At 50.9% G+C, this 15,452-nt stretch overlaps 7 protein-coding genes across 7 annotated transcripts; 5 read left to right on the forward strand and 2 right to left on the reverse strand.

Annotated features, from left to right (window-relative positions):
* Positions 1 to 34: 34 nt before the first annotated feature.
* EDD37DRAFT_17883 (uncharacterized protein) lies at positions 35 to 1,667 on the reverse strand. Its single transcript, XM_062809936.1, has 3 exons — positions 1,324 to 1,667; positions 1,017 to 1,262; positions 35 to 954 (listed from the first exon to the last, which is right to left on the reverse strand). The coding sequence occupies exons 1-3, from the start codon at positions 1,387 to 1,389 to the stop codon at positions 307 to 309; spliced, it is 960 nt and encodes a 319-aa protein (XP_062674598.1). The 5' UTR covers positions 1,390 to 1,667; the 3' UTR covers positions 35 to 306.
* A 73-nt stretch (positions 1,668 to 1,740) lies between these two features.
* Positions 1,741 to 4,990, forward strand: EDD37DRAFT_17912 (allantoicase). Its single transcript, XM_062809942.1, has 3 exons — positions 1,741 to 1,774; positions 1,826 to 2,286; positions 2,366 to 4,990. The coding sequence occupies exons 2-3, from the start codon at positions 2,124 to 2,126 to the stop codon at positions 4,681 to 4,683; spliced, it is 2,481 nt and encodes an 826-aa protein (XP_062674599.1). The 5' UTR covers positions 1,741 to 1,774; positions 1,826 to 2,123; the 3' UTR covers positions 4,684 to 4,990.
* On the forward strand, positions 4,991 to 6,588 carry EDD37DRAFT_17899 (uncharacterized protein). The gene is made up of 2 exons (XM_062809937.1): positions 4,991 to 5,745; positions 5,803 to 6,588. The coding sequence occupies exons 1-2, from the start codon at positions 5,298 to 5,300 to the stop codon at positions 6,501 to 6,503; spliced, it is 1,149 nt and encodes a 382-aa protein (XP_062674600.1). The 5' UTR covers positions 4,991 to 5,297; the 3' UTR covers positions 6,504 to 6,588.
* A 379-nt stretch (positions 6,589 to 6,967) lies between these two features.
* Positions 6,968 to 10,041, forward strand: EDD37DRAFT_17901 (uncharacterized protein). Its single transcript, XM_062809938.1, has 3 exons — positions 6,968 to 7,815; positions 7,873 to 9,825; positions 9,877 to 10,041. Exons 1-2 carry the CDS (start codon positions 7,049 to 7,051, stop codon positions 9,809 to 9,811), a joined length of 2,706 nt encoding a protein of 901 aa, XP_062674601.1. The 5' UTR covers positions 6,968 to 7,048; the 3' UTR covers positions 9,812 to 9,825; positions 9,877 to 10,041.
* Positions 10,042 to 10,114: 73 nt separating this feature from the next.
* Positions 10,115 to 11,212, reverse strand: EDD37DRAFT_615035 (uncharacterized protein). The gene has a single exon (XM_062815572.1). It carries the CDS (start codon positions 11,183 to 11,185, stop codon positions 10,220 to 10,222), a length of 966 nt encoding a protein of 321 aa, XP_062674602.1. The 5' UTR covers positions 11,186 to 11,212; the 3' UTR covers positions 10,115 to 10,219.
* A 138-nt stretch (positions 11,213 to 11,350) lies between these two features.
* On the forward strand, positions 11,351 to 14,092 carry EDD37DRAFT_571945 (vesicle-fusing ATPase). The gene is made up of 2 exons (XM_062814351.1): positions 11,351 to 12,105; positions 12,159 to 14,092. Exons 1-2 carry the CDS (start codon positions 11,464 to 11,466, stop codon positions 14,016 to 14,018), a joined length of 2,502 nt encoding a protein of 833 aa, XP_062674603.1. The 5' UTR covers positions 11,351 to 11,463; the 3' UTR covers positions 14,019 to 14,092.
* Positions 14,093 to 14,222: 130 nt separating this feature from the next.
* EDD37DRAFT_615038 (lactoylglutathione lyase) lies at positions 14,223 to 15,435 on the forward strand. The gene is made up of 3 exons (XM_062815573.1): positions 14,223 to 14,994; positions 15,065 to 15,290; positions 15,344 to 15,435. Exons 1-2 carry the CDS (start codon positions 14,375 to 14,377, stop codon positions 15,117 to 15,119), a joined length of 675 nt encoding a protein of 224 aa, XP_062674604.1. The 5' UTR covers positions 14,223 to 14,374; the 3' UTR covers positions 15,120 to 15,290; positions 15,344 to 15,435.
* Positions 15,436 to 15,452: the final 17 nt, after the last annotated feature.

Raw genomic sequence — 15,452 nt, forward strand, 5'->3', positions numbered from 1 at the left:
CTCCTTTGCACAACGCATTGTCACGACTTCATGACAGGTAGTCATCAACTCATCATAACGAATTACTTTATAGTTATAGCTAAGATAAATCACATCGTTCGGTTTCGTCGGATTCTTTCAAGATCTATCCTAATTGATCCTTGAGAATCTGTTCACTGAGATTCCACAGCTTCTCACCGAGCTACTCGTTTTATGCGGTACTGCTCGGCCAGCTCCTATCCTAACTGCTCCTTGAGGATCTGCTCACTCAGGTTCCACAGGTTTTCACCGAGTTGGTCGTCCTTGGCGGTACTGTTCCGCCAGCTCTCATCCTAAGCGGTCTTTGAGAATCTGCTCGCTCAAATTCCACAGTTGTTCACCGAGCTGGTCGTCCTGCGCGGTACTGCTAGGTGAAGTGACCTTCTTGTCAGGCACGATATACTGACCCGAAATGCCCTGTTCCTCGATCTCCTTGCTCGTCGTGGCGTACAGAGCGGGACGACAACCCTGGGAGACTGGATCTTTCATGAGTGGCTTGATTAGGTTATGGCCGATTACGCCGAGCGTGCCGTAGGCTTCCTCGGCCTGTTTGGGCTGGTCGGTCTCGACGCCGCCTGGGTGGACTGCATTGACGAAGACTTTCGTACCTGAGGTGAAACCTAATTGGTGGTTATCGATGCGGCGCTGGAGAGCGCGACAGATGAGGATCTGGGCGAGTTTGGTGCGGTTGTAGAGCTTAGTCGGGCCGATGTCTCGGTTGATTTCGGTTTCGGATTCGAATTTGGTGTCGGCGGTGGCGCCTCTGTGGAGGTCGGAGGATTCGAAGACGATGCGTGAGTAAGGTGTTGCTTGGAGATTGGGGAGGAGTTTGAGTAGTAGCCGGAATTGGGAGAGGTGGTTGACTTGGAAGTGTGAGTCTAGGTGGTCTTTTGTTTCGTTGTAGACGCCGACGCCTAGTCCCGCATTGAGGATGAGCTGGAGATAGGTCAGTCGGAGGATTGAGGTTTAAGGGGAAGGGGAGGGGAGAAATGACTGACACCATCGATCTTCTGGTGGGATTGGGCGAGTTCAGTGGCCACTTTGTCGGTGAATTTGAGGTCTTCGAGATCGCATTTAGTCCAGTGGACTTTGCTGGTGTCGCCGTATTCTTTTAGTTCTTCGATGGCGGATTGGGCGTGTTCTTCTTTGTTGGAGAGGATGGTGATGCTACTGGCATTGTGCTGGAGGAGGTGCGCGGCTATGCCGAATCCTATGCCTGCTGAACCACCTGTGACGATGTATGTCTGTGGATATGTGAGTTTCGCTTTGTCATGGGGGAAGCAGGGTAGGTTGAATGAGGCCTACCTTGCCAGTTAGATCGGGAATGTCCTTGTCTGGATTGAAGGTGTTGCTGCTGAATAGTGAAGACATGTTGCGTGCTTTGGGTGTTGAGTTGGTGATTCTATTTATAAGTGTACGAGAAACCTGGATGTGCTTGGATATGATGCGAATGTAAATAGGGATATGGACATCTACAGACTTGCTGTCGTCTAAAGTGCTGGTGTGCTGATGTTGTGAAGACCTACACTACTGGTACCCTACGACGTCTTGATATGTCGGGCATCAAAGAGCCAAGAGACATTGGAGGATCATGACGACAGTTGAAATCATGACTGGAGCAACGTGGTGCCATCCATACTACTAGGCACACTCCCGGGGCCGAGAAGAGATGGTCTTACAGGATTGTCTTCCTATGATGATCTCACTTCATCACTTCGGGCGGCGGAGATGGTCTTCCGCCCAAACACCAGATCTGGTGAGAAACTGTCGCTGCCTTTGAGTCGCATACACCTGAATGATAAAGCAGCAACACCGGAGACAGCCCAGCCTTGCCTTGCGCTGAGTTTGGTCCTCCCCTTGCCGGTGCTAGTCAAGTTAGCGAGTCGCTGGAAGCGTGTTGCACGTCGACACCACTTTCTTGTCCCTTTCACAGCTGTCACTGTTTATACGGGGAACCATGTCCATACTACAAGGCCCGATTGTATCTTGACGGCAGGACTGGGTCGTGTGAAAGCATGCTACTACGTACTCCTGTCTACACTCATCCTCCGACATGAAAGCAGTCGCATTCACGACTCCCTCTCGTCACCTCCAAATTCCACACCATGGATCCTCAAAGTCCGACTTCCTCGGGCTTCGAATCCGCCCCACAGTCTCCTACGACACCAGGCTCACGCAAACTCCCCACTGACCTACCCACTTCGCTGGACGACCGTCGTCCTCTGGCTCATTATGGTGGGGAGACTGAGATGTATGATGGCTGGCAAGGCAAGGAGTGACCCTGGGCCCACCACAGTCGGGTCTCGTGCCCTACCCAAACCCATGCTTATACGTTAGGTGTTTACAGGATCGTCACAGTATATCACTGCGCCTACTGCAGCGAAGCCTCTAGACTTCGATCTCCACCTGGACACTCCAGCCTACGACGATGCCGAGACTTTTGCCCGAATACAAGATAGCGACTCGCGGCTCATGGAGATGGTTGCGGCTCAGGCTCAACATAGAGAGGATGGGAGCCCCGGACAAGACGAAGACGCCATTGCCATGGACGATAAACTATCTGCAGCCGAGAAGAAGGAGATCCTACAGAAGAGTCTTAATATGGCCGCCAGCAATGGAGATGTAGCACGGATACGGAAGCTTGTTGGGAGTAAAGCCAAAGAATTCGTGGATGTCAACCAGCCAGACGAAGAGGGTACTGTCCCTTTGATATATGCCAGTTGTTTCGGACACTACGAAGTGGTATCAGCTCTGCTGGACGCCGGAGCCGTCGTTGACAAACAAGATCGCAACCAGTGGAGTGCGCTCATGTGGGCGATGACCAACCGGCACAAACAGATCTCCAAACTACTCCTCGACCATGGCGCAAATCCCGAGATCAAGTCCTCCTCTGGAGGTACCGCCTTAGACTTCGTACAGCCAGGTTCCGACTTCTCACACTTCCTGCATGACAATGGCTATCACTTTGGAGGCCCGACTCTCGAAGATGACTTTTACAACTCGGGCTTCTCTCAAGATCGGTTTGAGGAGGAAATGGCTGAAAATGAATTGAAGAGGCGCATGTTAATGCAGGAGAGCGCGGCCAATCTAGAGGTCGACTTGTCGACATTGGGATTTGATGAACCACCTCAGTCTCCCACCGAATTGGAATCGGATGAGGAGGAATTTATCTGGGACCGATGTGTTGGCGATCAGATGTTCGTCTTCCAGACGGATAAGCTTGATGATATTCTGGATCTTATCATCACCAACATGACTCCACAACGATCACCTTCACAAAAGCCCGTCCCTGCAAATTTGATCTTCTTGATGGCAAGATATGCCCACTACCATATGACTGCCTCATTGCTGGACGAAGTGTTGACGAAAGCGATGGATCTGATCAACGAGGTTATCGAGCGGTCCCAATGGGATATGACCATGTTAGCTTTCTGGATATCCAACGCGACACTGTTGCTACACTACCTGAAAAAGGATGCTGGTCTAGTGCAGGTTACTTCAAAGTACCAACTGGAGCTCGCTGAATTGATCAACGAGACCTTCATCTTGATCATCCGGGACGCCGAGCGAAGAATGAACAAGGTCCTGGACACAGCAATGCTGGACCATGAGACGATACCCGGACTAGATGACATTGCTTTTCAAGGAGAATGGAAAGTGTTCAAGTCAAAGTCAAAGCCCAAAGAAGAAGCACCAGAAAAGCGATTCCGACCACCTTCACCAAATCGACGAGCCCAAACCTCTCCCCGAAATATCACGTCGCTTCTGTCTTCCACGCTCTTCGTGCTTGACCTGTACGACGTTCATTCTGTCATCACCGCACAGATTTTAGCTCAGCTTATATACTGGATTGGCGCGGAATTGTTCAACCGTGTCATGACTACTCGAAAATACCTGTCCCGGACAAAAGCCATGCAGATACGCATGAATGTTTCAGCCATTGAGGACTGGGCTCGCGCGAACAATCGACAACCGGAACATTATGAGAACGGGTCGACCATTTCGAGTGGGGAGAACACAGTCGACGCTGCCAGGCGCCATCTCGCTCCCATAATACAGCTTCTACAGTGGCTGCAGTGCTTCAGCTCACTTGGTGACGACCATGAATCATTGGTGGGGACTCTCGTGCAGCTGCAACGACTCACTCCAACGCAACTGATTCACGCCGTCAAGAATTACCGAGCGGAGGTGGGCGAAAAGAGCTTACCCAAAGCTCACATGAAGTTTTTGGTGCAGTTGCAAAAGGGAGAGCAATCCCTGATCAAGCGACCAATTACGCCGGTGGTAGAGGCCGCCGAGGCTGCAACAGCAACGCCAACCAAGCAAAATGGGGATATTAGCTCGACAGCAAAGAGTCCTAGCACTCCTCAAAGTGTCTCTGCGCCTTCGATCGCGTCTCCGACCGAGCCGGACCTAGATCCGCCAATGAATAGGAACGCTCTGACGTTGGATCAGTCTCTGATGCTTCCATTCTCGCTGCCTACCTCGACGGACATGCTAATCACTTATGGGGCTGGTATTGGCGGAGTCAATCGAGAGAGAGCGAGGAAGTATATCCCGACGGTTCCGACGGAGGTCTTGAGCAAGTTAAACCTCGACGGTGAGGGGCTGCGCCGTGAGGGCAGTATTGGAACAATAGGCACCACGGCACAGGGCTGGCGATAGCAGCGGCCTGTGATTCGAAAAGGAGAGAGTACATGCAAAATCACAGATCACGATCACAGCGCGGCGTTGATATAGGCTCGTGAAGTCGAGGACTCGGGATTTCGAGTATGACTAGTCACTGGATATCATTATTCTCGTAATGTGGCCATATTTACACGCTGCAGCATACTGGCGACCAAGACATCGGCACAACGAATCCATCTAGATGCTCACCGCCGTCAACCTTTTCTCATGTGCTGCGACCATCATTTTGACTTAATGCTGATCACCTTCACCAATGCAGATTGTAGCGTATCACACCGAGAGAGAACAAATTCCATCTCAAGCATTTGGGTGCCCCATCCTTAGGTCATAAGGAAAGAGTTGTGTTCTCCGCGTTTTGTCAGTCCCACATCCTCTCGTCACTTTTTCACGCGTCAACTCCGCGTCTCGAACGTTCGAAACTCTGTCACACAGTCTAAAGGACCTACTATGTTCTGCATTCTCATGATGGCGTCGCCCTCGGCCGACGGGAAGCCTGCAATTTTGAAACCTGCCGACCGGGCTGACATGCATCGTGGATCGTAGCGGACCTGACACGTTCTGTGCAGCAAAGCCCGCGAACTGTTGCAAATATGCGACGAACTTCTCATGCGTTGCCGAGATTGCCATCAGATAGGTCGATGTTCATCCTTGTGGCTCACCGAGACCGTCGCAGCTTTACTTGGTCGTTGAATCGGACCGTTGAATACTCACATCGACTTGCTCCATCATGCGAAGCACTTCGCAAGCATCACTCTCTTACCATTATTTGGTGTTGCGCTGACGCCCGCCGTCACCGAAAGCTCTCCAGCAGAATGAATTCCTCTGTTCATGCAGGCAACAGAAGTTCACTGACCACTACCATAACTGCTGCAGATCAACCTCAAGCTGTTTTGTTATATCCAACGGGTCAGCCTACGATCAATAATATTGACGATGTGCAGGTCACATACGACACTGTGTGGGAGAATGCTAACCTCACTCTATTCTGTGGAATCAATGAGAACAGGAACGAATGGACTGTGGCGAAGATTCGACTCTGTATGATTGATACCAAACACATTCATGTTGGTGGGAATAGCTAACATAGAACCAAAGTCGAGCCCAGCGGCGCTATTGCCATCGCACCGATTCACGCCGGGATGGCGATTTCCCATTTTCCAGTGTCTTGTAATATGTTGCTGTACGATGCGTCCAATCGCTCAGATTTCAAGACTGGAGGCGCTTTCACAATGATCAGCACCCAAGGAGTTGTTTCGACATTCGCTATGACTATCTCGACCGCAATTACTCCGTTGACAACAAAAGCACAGTCAGAGCCTACCTCAGAATCATTAGGTGCGGCCGACAAGAGCAGCCTCAGCACTTCGCTATCTGCGACTACCTCAGCGACGACCGCGATGGTCGCGTCAACAGCAGGACGAACATCAGCATCATCGGCCGCATCGGCTACTTCTGGGCTAAGCGGTGGTGCCAGAGCCGGGATTGCTGTTGGTGCGATTATTGGTGTCTTCGCAATGATCGCAACGACATTCTTTCTTTTTCGCTTGAAACATAGAACGAATCGGGCAGGGACTATGGTGCATGCAGGCATGACAGCGTCCGCCGTGACTGGACCTTCGTCCAAAAAAGTCATCACCCCAATCTTAGTCACGACAACCAGATTACGATCCCCCAGCGCTGGAGGCCGCGTGACGGTATTCAAGATCGGACAGCACAATCGGCGGCATTCTGAGGACTGGAGGCGATTCTTTGGTAACGGTAACATTTCTTCAGCCACAAAACCGGTGCCGGCTTGATGTGGTTTCAACCCCACGCACAGATCTTAGGCAGATGACATGAGCAACACTTTCTGCGAATGGGATGAGCCTACTGATGATACTGCATACCTGCTCAAGAATCCTCTTGTTTGCTTGAGGAATGCACCACACGTGATCTGTCCCCCAGTGCTTCTACCTCACTACGATTCATGCCTTTTTCCCCCTTTTCTGTTGAACTCGACTGCCTATTACCTTCAGTGCCAGCATGGCAAGTCTCTCAATGCCACGGCATGCTCCTGCAGCCTACGGATGGCCGTCTTTGGGTGCAAATTTTCCGTTTGCGGCCATTGTCTTCATTCAACTACTTCTCCATTGTTCAATTTTTGATACGCTTTCAATCATGTCTGCAAACATCTCGCTAAATTCTGTGTCAGATCAAGCTTCATTATGTCGGTTCGACGCCTTTGTTCCGACATGGCGTTGTCGTTCGCACATATTGCTCTCGCTTGTCCTGTCCTCGCTTTCTTCCTCCAGGTCCATGATACTCAATTCGTTCAGCTCACCGAGTCCAGCAACCACACACCATGGTAGGAACAAGGGCCCAACAGGAAAAGGCGAAACGGGAGAAACGGGAGAAGATGGAAGCCAAACTTGTTGCCTACAAGGCCCTGGAGAACGCGGAAGGGAAGAAAACTTCAGCGAAGCAAGCTAAGCCACCTCCACCACCGGCTCCTCCCGCTCAAGATGACACTGTACCAAGTCCCACATCCTCTGAGGGACCAGACTTCACGCCGCCTAAGAATATTTCTTCGAGCGCGATTGCTGCGGCTAGACAACAGGAATATCGGGCCACTCCGCGTGGCTATCTCAACACCGACGGGGAAAAGTGCTACCGCAATGCCCTTGTCGTCTTCCTGTTGTCCAGCGGACGGCTCATGTCTTGGATCGAGAATCGGTATATACCGATGCTTCGAGCAGCAGGTGTAACAATCAAAACAAATGTTGGTGAAGTACTGGAAAAACTCGACCACCCGGACAAGCCTGCATCGAGGAAGTCCAGGAAGAAAGACGACACTATATACACCGATGTTTGGTGTGAACTCAAGGACTTGCACTCATTGAATGTGCGCCCCACGGATCAAGTCGAGAAGAGGGACAAAAACTCGGCAATGGACAAATTCTGGAAGTGGCTGAGAGAACAAAGTGACCAAGAAGAAGATGGAGTATGGGAAGGAAAGTTCAGAGGGTTTCAGGATTGCCACGAGCTCTTGTTCTGGTGGCTGAAGTTGAATGCAAGATTACTTGGGGAGCATATTGAATATCTCTTGTCTGATCAAACCGATCGAAGAATGTAAGTGCCATCGCCCAAGGCGCGTATGACCGCATCGCTGATATAAGCTCTACACAGGACGGCTGCTCGTCGCAAACTACTAGAGACTGGCGTGGACGAGATCACCACAGAGATTATGACAATATCCAATACGGTGCGGAAGGTGTGTGTGGAATGCGGAGATTCACGAGGTGTTGAAACCCGCCTTGAAAAAACGACCAGTGAACCATACCTGTCAATCCACTTGGATTACAAGGCCGGCAAAGAGCAACAGAAACCACGAGACATGCAGCAGCTGATTGAGGATGACTTGAAGCGGATGACAAGAGGTTACCGGTGTCCAAACTGCTATGAGAAGCTTGAAGATATGAAACGCCAGGCGCTGGATGCTGCAAAAGCTTTTGGCAAGGAAGCAGTCGAGAAGGCGAGAAGAAAGATCGCACCGAAGTTTGACTCGAAAAAGGAAGCTCATGAACGCCTCCGTCTATACACACTACCAGAGGTTCTCATCGTGCACCTCCTTCGATTTTCGAGAGTCACCAACAAAGAAGGGGAGGAATTTACCACAAAGAACCATGAGAAAGTCAAGTTCGCGGAAGTCCTTGACCTCGATCCCTACATGGAGAAACGTATTCCGAAACGTTCGTCCACGAAGTACCGGCTCATGGGCGTTATCTTCCACAGCGGGAAGTCAATTGAGAAAGACGGCCACTTTTTCACCTTTGTCCGTACTGGACTTGATTGGTACGAAGTGAGCGACACGCGTGTAGACAACAGCAGTTTCAGCTTCATCGACAATCCGCCTTATTTGAGAACATGTAGTCCCTACATGTTCATCTATGATAGAATCAAAGATGACGACGACAACTCCAAAAGTTATGCCGGCATCCAGAAAGACGATGCAGCCATAAGGGCGAAAGAGAAGACTGCGAAAGAAAAGGCCGAAGTTGAAAAGGCTGCCGCTAAGGATAAGGCTGAGCGTGACAATGTTGCGACTCGGAAGGCTGCTGAGAAAACTGCCGCTCCGAAGCGTGCACCTCAGAAGGCCGCTGTTCAGAAGGGTGCTGCTAAGCCTGCCGCCAAGAATGATGCCAGTCGGAAGGGCGTCACTGGAAACGGGGTGACCGGGAAGGAGGTTGTGAAGGCCGTCTCTCCTGAGAAGACCACCACGAAGAAGTCCACTGTCGGCAAGAGTCCTCCAAGGAGGGTCAGTCCTCGAGGGGCAGCGTCGAAGAAGAACACCCCTGAAAAGTCTCCTTCGAGAGGGGTCAGCCCCAGACTGGCAACGCCCGAGAAAGCCACTGACGGCAAAGATGCTGCCGACGCAGACGCCCAGCACAAGGAGGCCGACACCGAGAACGCCGATGTTGAGGACGGAAATCCTGAAGAGGCCAACGACGACGACGACGACGACGACGACGACGTTGAGGATGGAAACCCTGAAGAGGCCAATGACAACGACGACGATGCTGAGAGTTCAAACGCGGGGGATACCCCCAGCGAGGTATCATCCATCAAGTCGGACGAAAATTTTCCCATGGGTGACCTCCCTACAATTCGTGCGCCGGGTCAGAAGCGGACTCAATACTTGCAGATTGCCAACTTTAAGGGTGGTCCCCGTCCAGATCAATGGGCCATCAACGTGAAAGCGAGTATCAATGGATACGCGATCAAGTGGCCCACATACAGATTCAAGCCCTGGTTCAGTATGCAGCGGATGTCAGGATATAATGCTGACCTTCAAATGGACGTGACTGATGGCGAGGGTCGAAGCGTGAAGGTAGCTGGAGACGCGGAGGTCAAGCTCGTGCAGCCATCGACGACGCGCAAACGCAAGAGTGACGACATTGATGCTGACACCAGTCCGACCGACAACAACGACGATGACTGGATGAATAAGACTATCAATGGAGGTGAAAAGGACTATGAGACTACGCCGGAGGGCAGTAGCGAGAATTCTCTGTTCAATAGCCCTCAGCCGGATGGGCCTAGGCGATCGAAGAGGAAGAAGAATTAGGGATTAGGAATGTGGTAAGTGATGTTTTCAACAGGAAGGGGGAATATCATGCTGACTATGAGAAGGAAATCAGGCATTAATCGATGTGACTGAGCGACGGGGGAGACGAGGATGCTCAGAAATGGGGGCAAAGACTGTCGCACCAATATCACTGGTTGGCGTTGGGACTGGGTTCATCTCTATTTGATTCACGCTGTTCTCTTTGTGCATGGTATGCGAGAAGTGATGGGCATGTTGGCAATGAGAATGAGCAGGGAGTAACATTGATTTGGTTGGAATCGTTGGCGTTGGTAGGGTGCTTCAATTTTCATAGTCATAGAGTCATTTCATTGTACTTCGGGTATCTGAATATGTCATATCATCGTGAATTGGTTCAATACCAAGGTACCTAGGTATGTATGGCGACTTTCATCTTTGCTGCTGCACAACTTCAGTGTCTCTATGCGACCGGCTGTGACTGTGGCTGTGACTGGAATCTCGATGGTGACGATGGCGATGTCGATGCCGGTGGCTAGGATCACGAGGACGGTGTTTCTCGCGATGTTCGTCGTTGTGCCCTCGATCACGAGGCTTCGCATTGCCCTCGTCCAGATTGAAATCCTCTAGGCTAAGTCGATCCTCTTCGTCGCCTTCCCGTCTCCTTCTCCGCTTTTCGTCACGCTCACGTCGCCGTTGCTGCCTTGCCAGCTCCTCAACTTCTTTCAGATCTCTTTCCCGTTGCGCCATCCATGCTTTCCTCTCTTTGTCCGCTTCCCGGACTTGTTTGACGCCTTTCTTGATCGCGGCGAGTGGATCGTTCGCGGCGATGCGTGCGGCCTCGCGCTCGTGCCGGCGTGGGTTTGTGTCACCCCATGACTTGCCTCTTTTGTCCGGATCCGGCGTATTGCTGTACCATGGTTTTTCGCCGGATTCTTTCCCCTTGCCGCTCGCGTGTGAAAGGTATACTGTGTACGGATCTTTGTCTAGACGTGGCTTCTTCGTGGCAGGCTCAGGAACTGCTACGAGCGCAATATTTCCGTTTGCATCGACAATGGGATCATCGTTCTTGGATTTTGGTGCGGCCGCCGGAAGCGGCTGAGAATGAGGAGTGTGAGCGAGCCGTATTTCCCTGTCTGTATCGTCTTCGCCGGGCAGTTTCCGCTTGTTGTTCCGGCGAGTATCCTTGGGGTGTGAGTCTATCTGTGACTCGATGGGTTTCGGAAGGGGAGCGTTGCCCCGTAGTAGCCGCAGTCGCGCATCTGCCTCATCTTTCTGGGTCTGGGCCTCTGTTTCTTCTTCACGCTGTTTGGCTTCTGCTTCGTCTCGCTTCACGCGGTCGATGTTTGCAGGATTGTAGACGTTCCATGACTTCTTGCCGAGAAGGTGCAACGGCATGGTTAGAGGTTGGTTATGAGGTTGCCATGACGAGGCTGTGGGGAAAAGAAATGTGAGGCTGCGACATAGTTTGGTTATGTGAGAGGTGGTCGCTTATCGATAAGGGATGCCTAAACTCAAGGTGGGTTTCAGCAGCCTAGGTAGCCATCTGTTTATTAGCCACCCTGGATGTACCATAGTATCGTTAAAGTAAGCACGAGTCCTCACACCAGTCAGTCCTCCTGAACACATGTTTCCTTCCTTATATACTCTACCTTTCCTCACTCCTTGATCCAAAAATGTCCTTCCTCAACAGATTCGGCCGCGACAATAACACACCGCCGCCGCGAGATCCTTACGGCAGCCCTGCCCCTGCTCCTCCGATGCGAAGTGGACAACCGGGTTACTCCAGCTCCAGTCCTGGCCGTGGCCCATACGACACTCCTATGATGAACGGATACGATTCTGCGCCTCCGCCGCCACCGCGACAGTCAGGAGGTGGAGGATCAGGCTTTCGAACAGCCCCTCGGCCACGATCGAGTAAACCGAGTTCAAAAGGCGGAAGCCATATTATGACATTACAGCCAGCGAAGAGTCCTGACAACTCCTACACATTCAGGAACCTGGTCGCTGTATCTACGCAAGATCTACCTCACTCGCCGGATGGCACAGATCAATTCCTCCTCATCAATGGATCCTATGTGGTGACTGCGAGGCCACTCGACACTTTTCCCATCGGCTACATTGGTCTTTCGGAGCCACAGCGGTCGTGGATGGGCGTGGCTTTAACAGACCAACTTACAGCGGAGGTGTACGATCCTTTCACCTCAGGTGGCCAGGCATATATCGGGTCGATGGATATCGAGATTGGGTTCGCAAGTACTAGAAAGACGACGGATGTGCCGTATGATCAGGATGATTTGGCCAAAGAGGTCACAAAGGTATGACCTGCGGGAGTCTCTCACATATGAGAATTGAAACTGACTATTTGCAGCTTTTCAACAGCCAGATGTTTGCTCCTGGGCAAAAATTCTTGATGGACCTGAGGAGTATTCCCCTAAACTTGAACGTCAAGACGGTGCAGTTGGTAGATTTAAGCGAGAAGACAGGTGTAACGACAACGGATGCTCAGGCACGAGGTATCCTCACACCCCAGACACAGATCAACTTCTACAAAGATGCGCGGACGGCTATCAACCTCAAGGCCTCCACAAAACGACCAGCAGCCAATTCAATCATTGCTCCGGATTTCAAGTTTGAAGACATGGGCATTGGTGGGTTGGACAAAGAGTTTGCCACGATATTCCGAAGGGCTTTCGCTTCTCGTGTATTCCCGCCTGGTCTGGTCGAGAAACTGGGTATCCAGCACGTCAAGGGTATTTTACTGTACGGTCCGCCTGGTACCGGAAAGACCTTGATTGCCAGACAAATTGGAAAGATGCTGAATGCAAGAGAACCGAAAGTCATCAACGGTCCGGAAGTGCTCAACAAGTATGTCGGTCAGTCTGAGGAGAACATTCGAAAACTCTTTGCCGATGCCGAGAAGGAATACAAGGAGAAAGGCGACGAGTCTGGACTCCACATTATCATTTTTGACGAATTGGATGCTGTGTGCAAGCAAAGAGGTAGTGGTGCTGGTGGTGGTACCGGTGTTGGAGACAGTGTGGTCAATCAGCTTCTCTCGAAACTTGATGGTGTGGACCAGCTGAACAACATTTTACTGATCGGTATGACCAACCGGAAAGACATGATCGATGATGCATTGCTTCGACCTGGTCGTCTTGAGGTACATTTGGAGATTTCTCTACCCGACGAGTATGGTAGAGCACAGATTCTCCGCATTCACACCGCCAAGATGTATGAGAACAAGGTTCTGGATCGAGATGTCGATATCGCTGAACTGGCCCGACGGACGAAGAACTTTTCGGGTGCCGAACTTAACGGTCTAGTAAAGGCAGCGACCTCGTTTGCGTTCAACCGACATATCAAGGTTGGTACCATGGCGGGCATCAGCGATGATGTGGCCGACATGAAAATCAACCGGGATGACTTTGAAAGTGCTCTGGAAGAAGTCAAACCTGCCTTTGGTGTCTCAGAGGAAGAGCTGTCATACTGCCTAAGAGGCGGTATCATTCACTTTTCACAGTATATCAAAGACGTCCTGGACGAGGGTAAGCTCTTCGTTGAGCAAGTCCGACAAGCAGATTCAACACCCATATTCTCTGTCTGTTTGCATGGTCCTGCTGGATGTGGAAAGACGGCACTGGCGGCCAAGATCGCCATCGATTCCGGATACCCATTCATCAAACTGGTCAGCACGAAAGACACCCTCGAAATGAACGAGCCACAGAAGATCTCGTACCTCAGCAAGATTTTTATGGACGCCTATAAAAGTCCGCAAAGCGCCGTGGTCATTGACGACATTGAAGAATTTATAGAATGGACGCCGGTTGGACCCAGGTTCAGCAACGGTATCCTGAAATCGATGGTGGCACTGTTGCGCAAGGCCCCTCCTCTAGGTCGAAGCTTGTTGGTCCTCGTCACGGCCACGGAACGTAGTACATTACAGCAGCTCGATGTGTGGAGGCACTTCAACTCGGACATCCCTATTGCGAATGTTCGCACTTATGAAGAGCTCGAGCATGTGATGAAGGAGTCGAGGGCGTTTACCCCAAGCGATATGAGTAAGGCTGTCGCCGAGATCAAGGACATCACCAGGAGTGAAGAGGTTGGTGTGGGCATCAAGCATGTATTACAGGCTATTGAGATGTCCAAGTTGGATACCGACCTTGTATCCCGGTTCGCCAATACCATGTCCAGGGCCATCGCGGAGCGGGGGAATAGCTTTCGCTGAGCTTTTGGGCATGAAGCGGGCGTTTGGATGCATATAGATGATGTATGAACAATGCATGAAGCCTTATCCTTGTTACAATGCCATTCTGACTTGTGGCGGACGAGGCTGTCGTCCCTGTCGCTTCTTCCCCACGTTGCTCCACACGTCCATCCATCCCACATGGGTATTTACCGGCCTCAGCCTTTCGGCATGTAAGCGGGGAGAATAGCCGATAACTACTGGTAGGACTTCTCGCATTAGATAATACTAGTACTCCCTTTAGGCGTGCTGGCGATTTTTGATAATACGCTCTTTCATATTCACAGTATCTTGATTTTCGAAGGCGAAGACTGACTTGTTTTCGGAGGTATCAAACCATGTCGTCGCAACAAGTAACCCCATTTCCGCACGGCGTGTTCATGCCGAATGGTCTCAAAACCGACAAACCTCTCGAGGCCAACGACCCAACGATGGGCTACAAGCTCAACCACTTTATGCTAAGGATTCGTGACCCGAAGAAGTCAATGCATTTCTACTTGGATCTCATGGGCATGCGCACCGTCTTCAACATGAATGTTGGCCCCTTCACGATATACTATTTGGGCTATCCGCAGACGGACGAGCACCGTGCAAATCCGGAGCAATTTGGTGGTGAGACGGCCATGAAGCTACAGCACACGTTGGGACTGCTGGAATTGTATCATGTCCATGGCTCCGAGAAGCAAGACGAGGGGTATTACCAGACTGGCAATACGCCGCCGAATCTGGGGTTCGGGCATTTGGGGTTCACGGTGCCGAATGTCCCTGAGGCGCTGGAACGGTTGAAGAAGGCTGGGGTGGAGGTGGTCAAGGATTTAGGGGTTTGTACGAGGGAGAGTATTCCGATTAGTGAGTGGGAGAATGAACGGGGTGTTGGGGTGGAGGTTAAGGGGACGGAGAGTGAGATTCATAAGGAGTATGCTAAGGTCTTTGAGAAGATTGCTTTTGTCAGGGATCCGGTAAGTGCTTGCTAGGGGTGGCTTGGGGATGAAGTGTTGAGACGAAATAGATTGACTGACATGTTCGCAGGATGGGTATATCGTTGAGTTGGTGCCACAGAACATGGATCCGCTGGCACCTTGAGGATAGTGGACTGTGGGCGTGCATGCTCCGGGATGTACAGTAGACGGGCACTATATTCGACACATTACTCGGCAAACAAGAATATGGCTAAGTACCAGCCCTGCCACCCACATTATTAGCAAGTACTTATACTTCGATATCTACTCGTAGTACTTACTATTCTATTTAATCCTATAACTTTACCTTAACCTTATTATCGTATTGTAAATCTTATGTAGACTTACCTTAGTATCATAAAACTTATTTATTATTTACCATATTCGACGTTATTTCAATAATTAGTGTACCTCTCTATGCTATCTCGAGTATGTTCAGTGTGAAGAAGAGAAGATA

Source organism: Exophiala viscosa, assembly GCF_022695815.1.
Source record: "Exophiala viscosa unplaced genomic scaffold EDD37scaffold_1, whole genome shotgun sequence".
In the NCBI taxonomy this organism is placed as follows: Eukaryota; Fungi; Ascomycota; class Eurotiomycetes; order Chaetothyriales; family Herpotrichiellaceae; genus Exophiala; species Exophiala viscosa.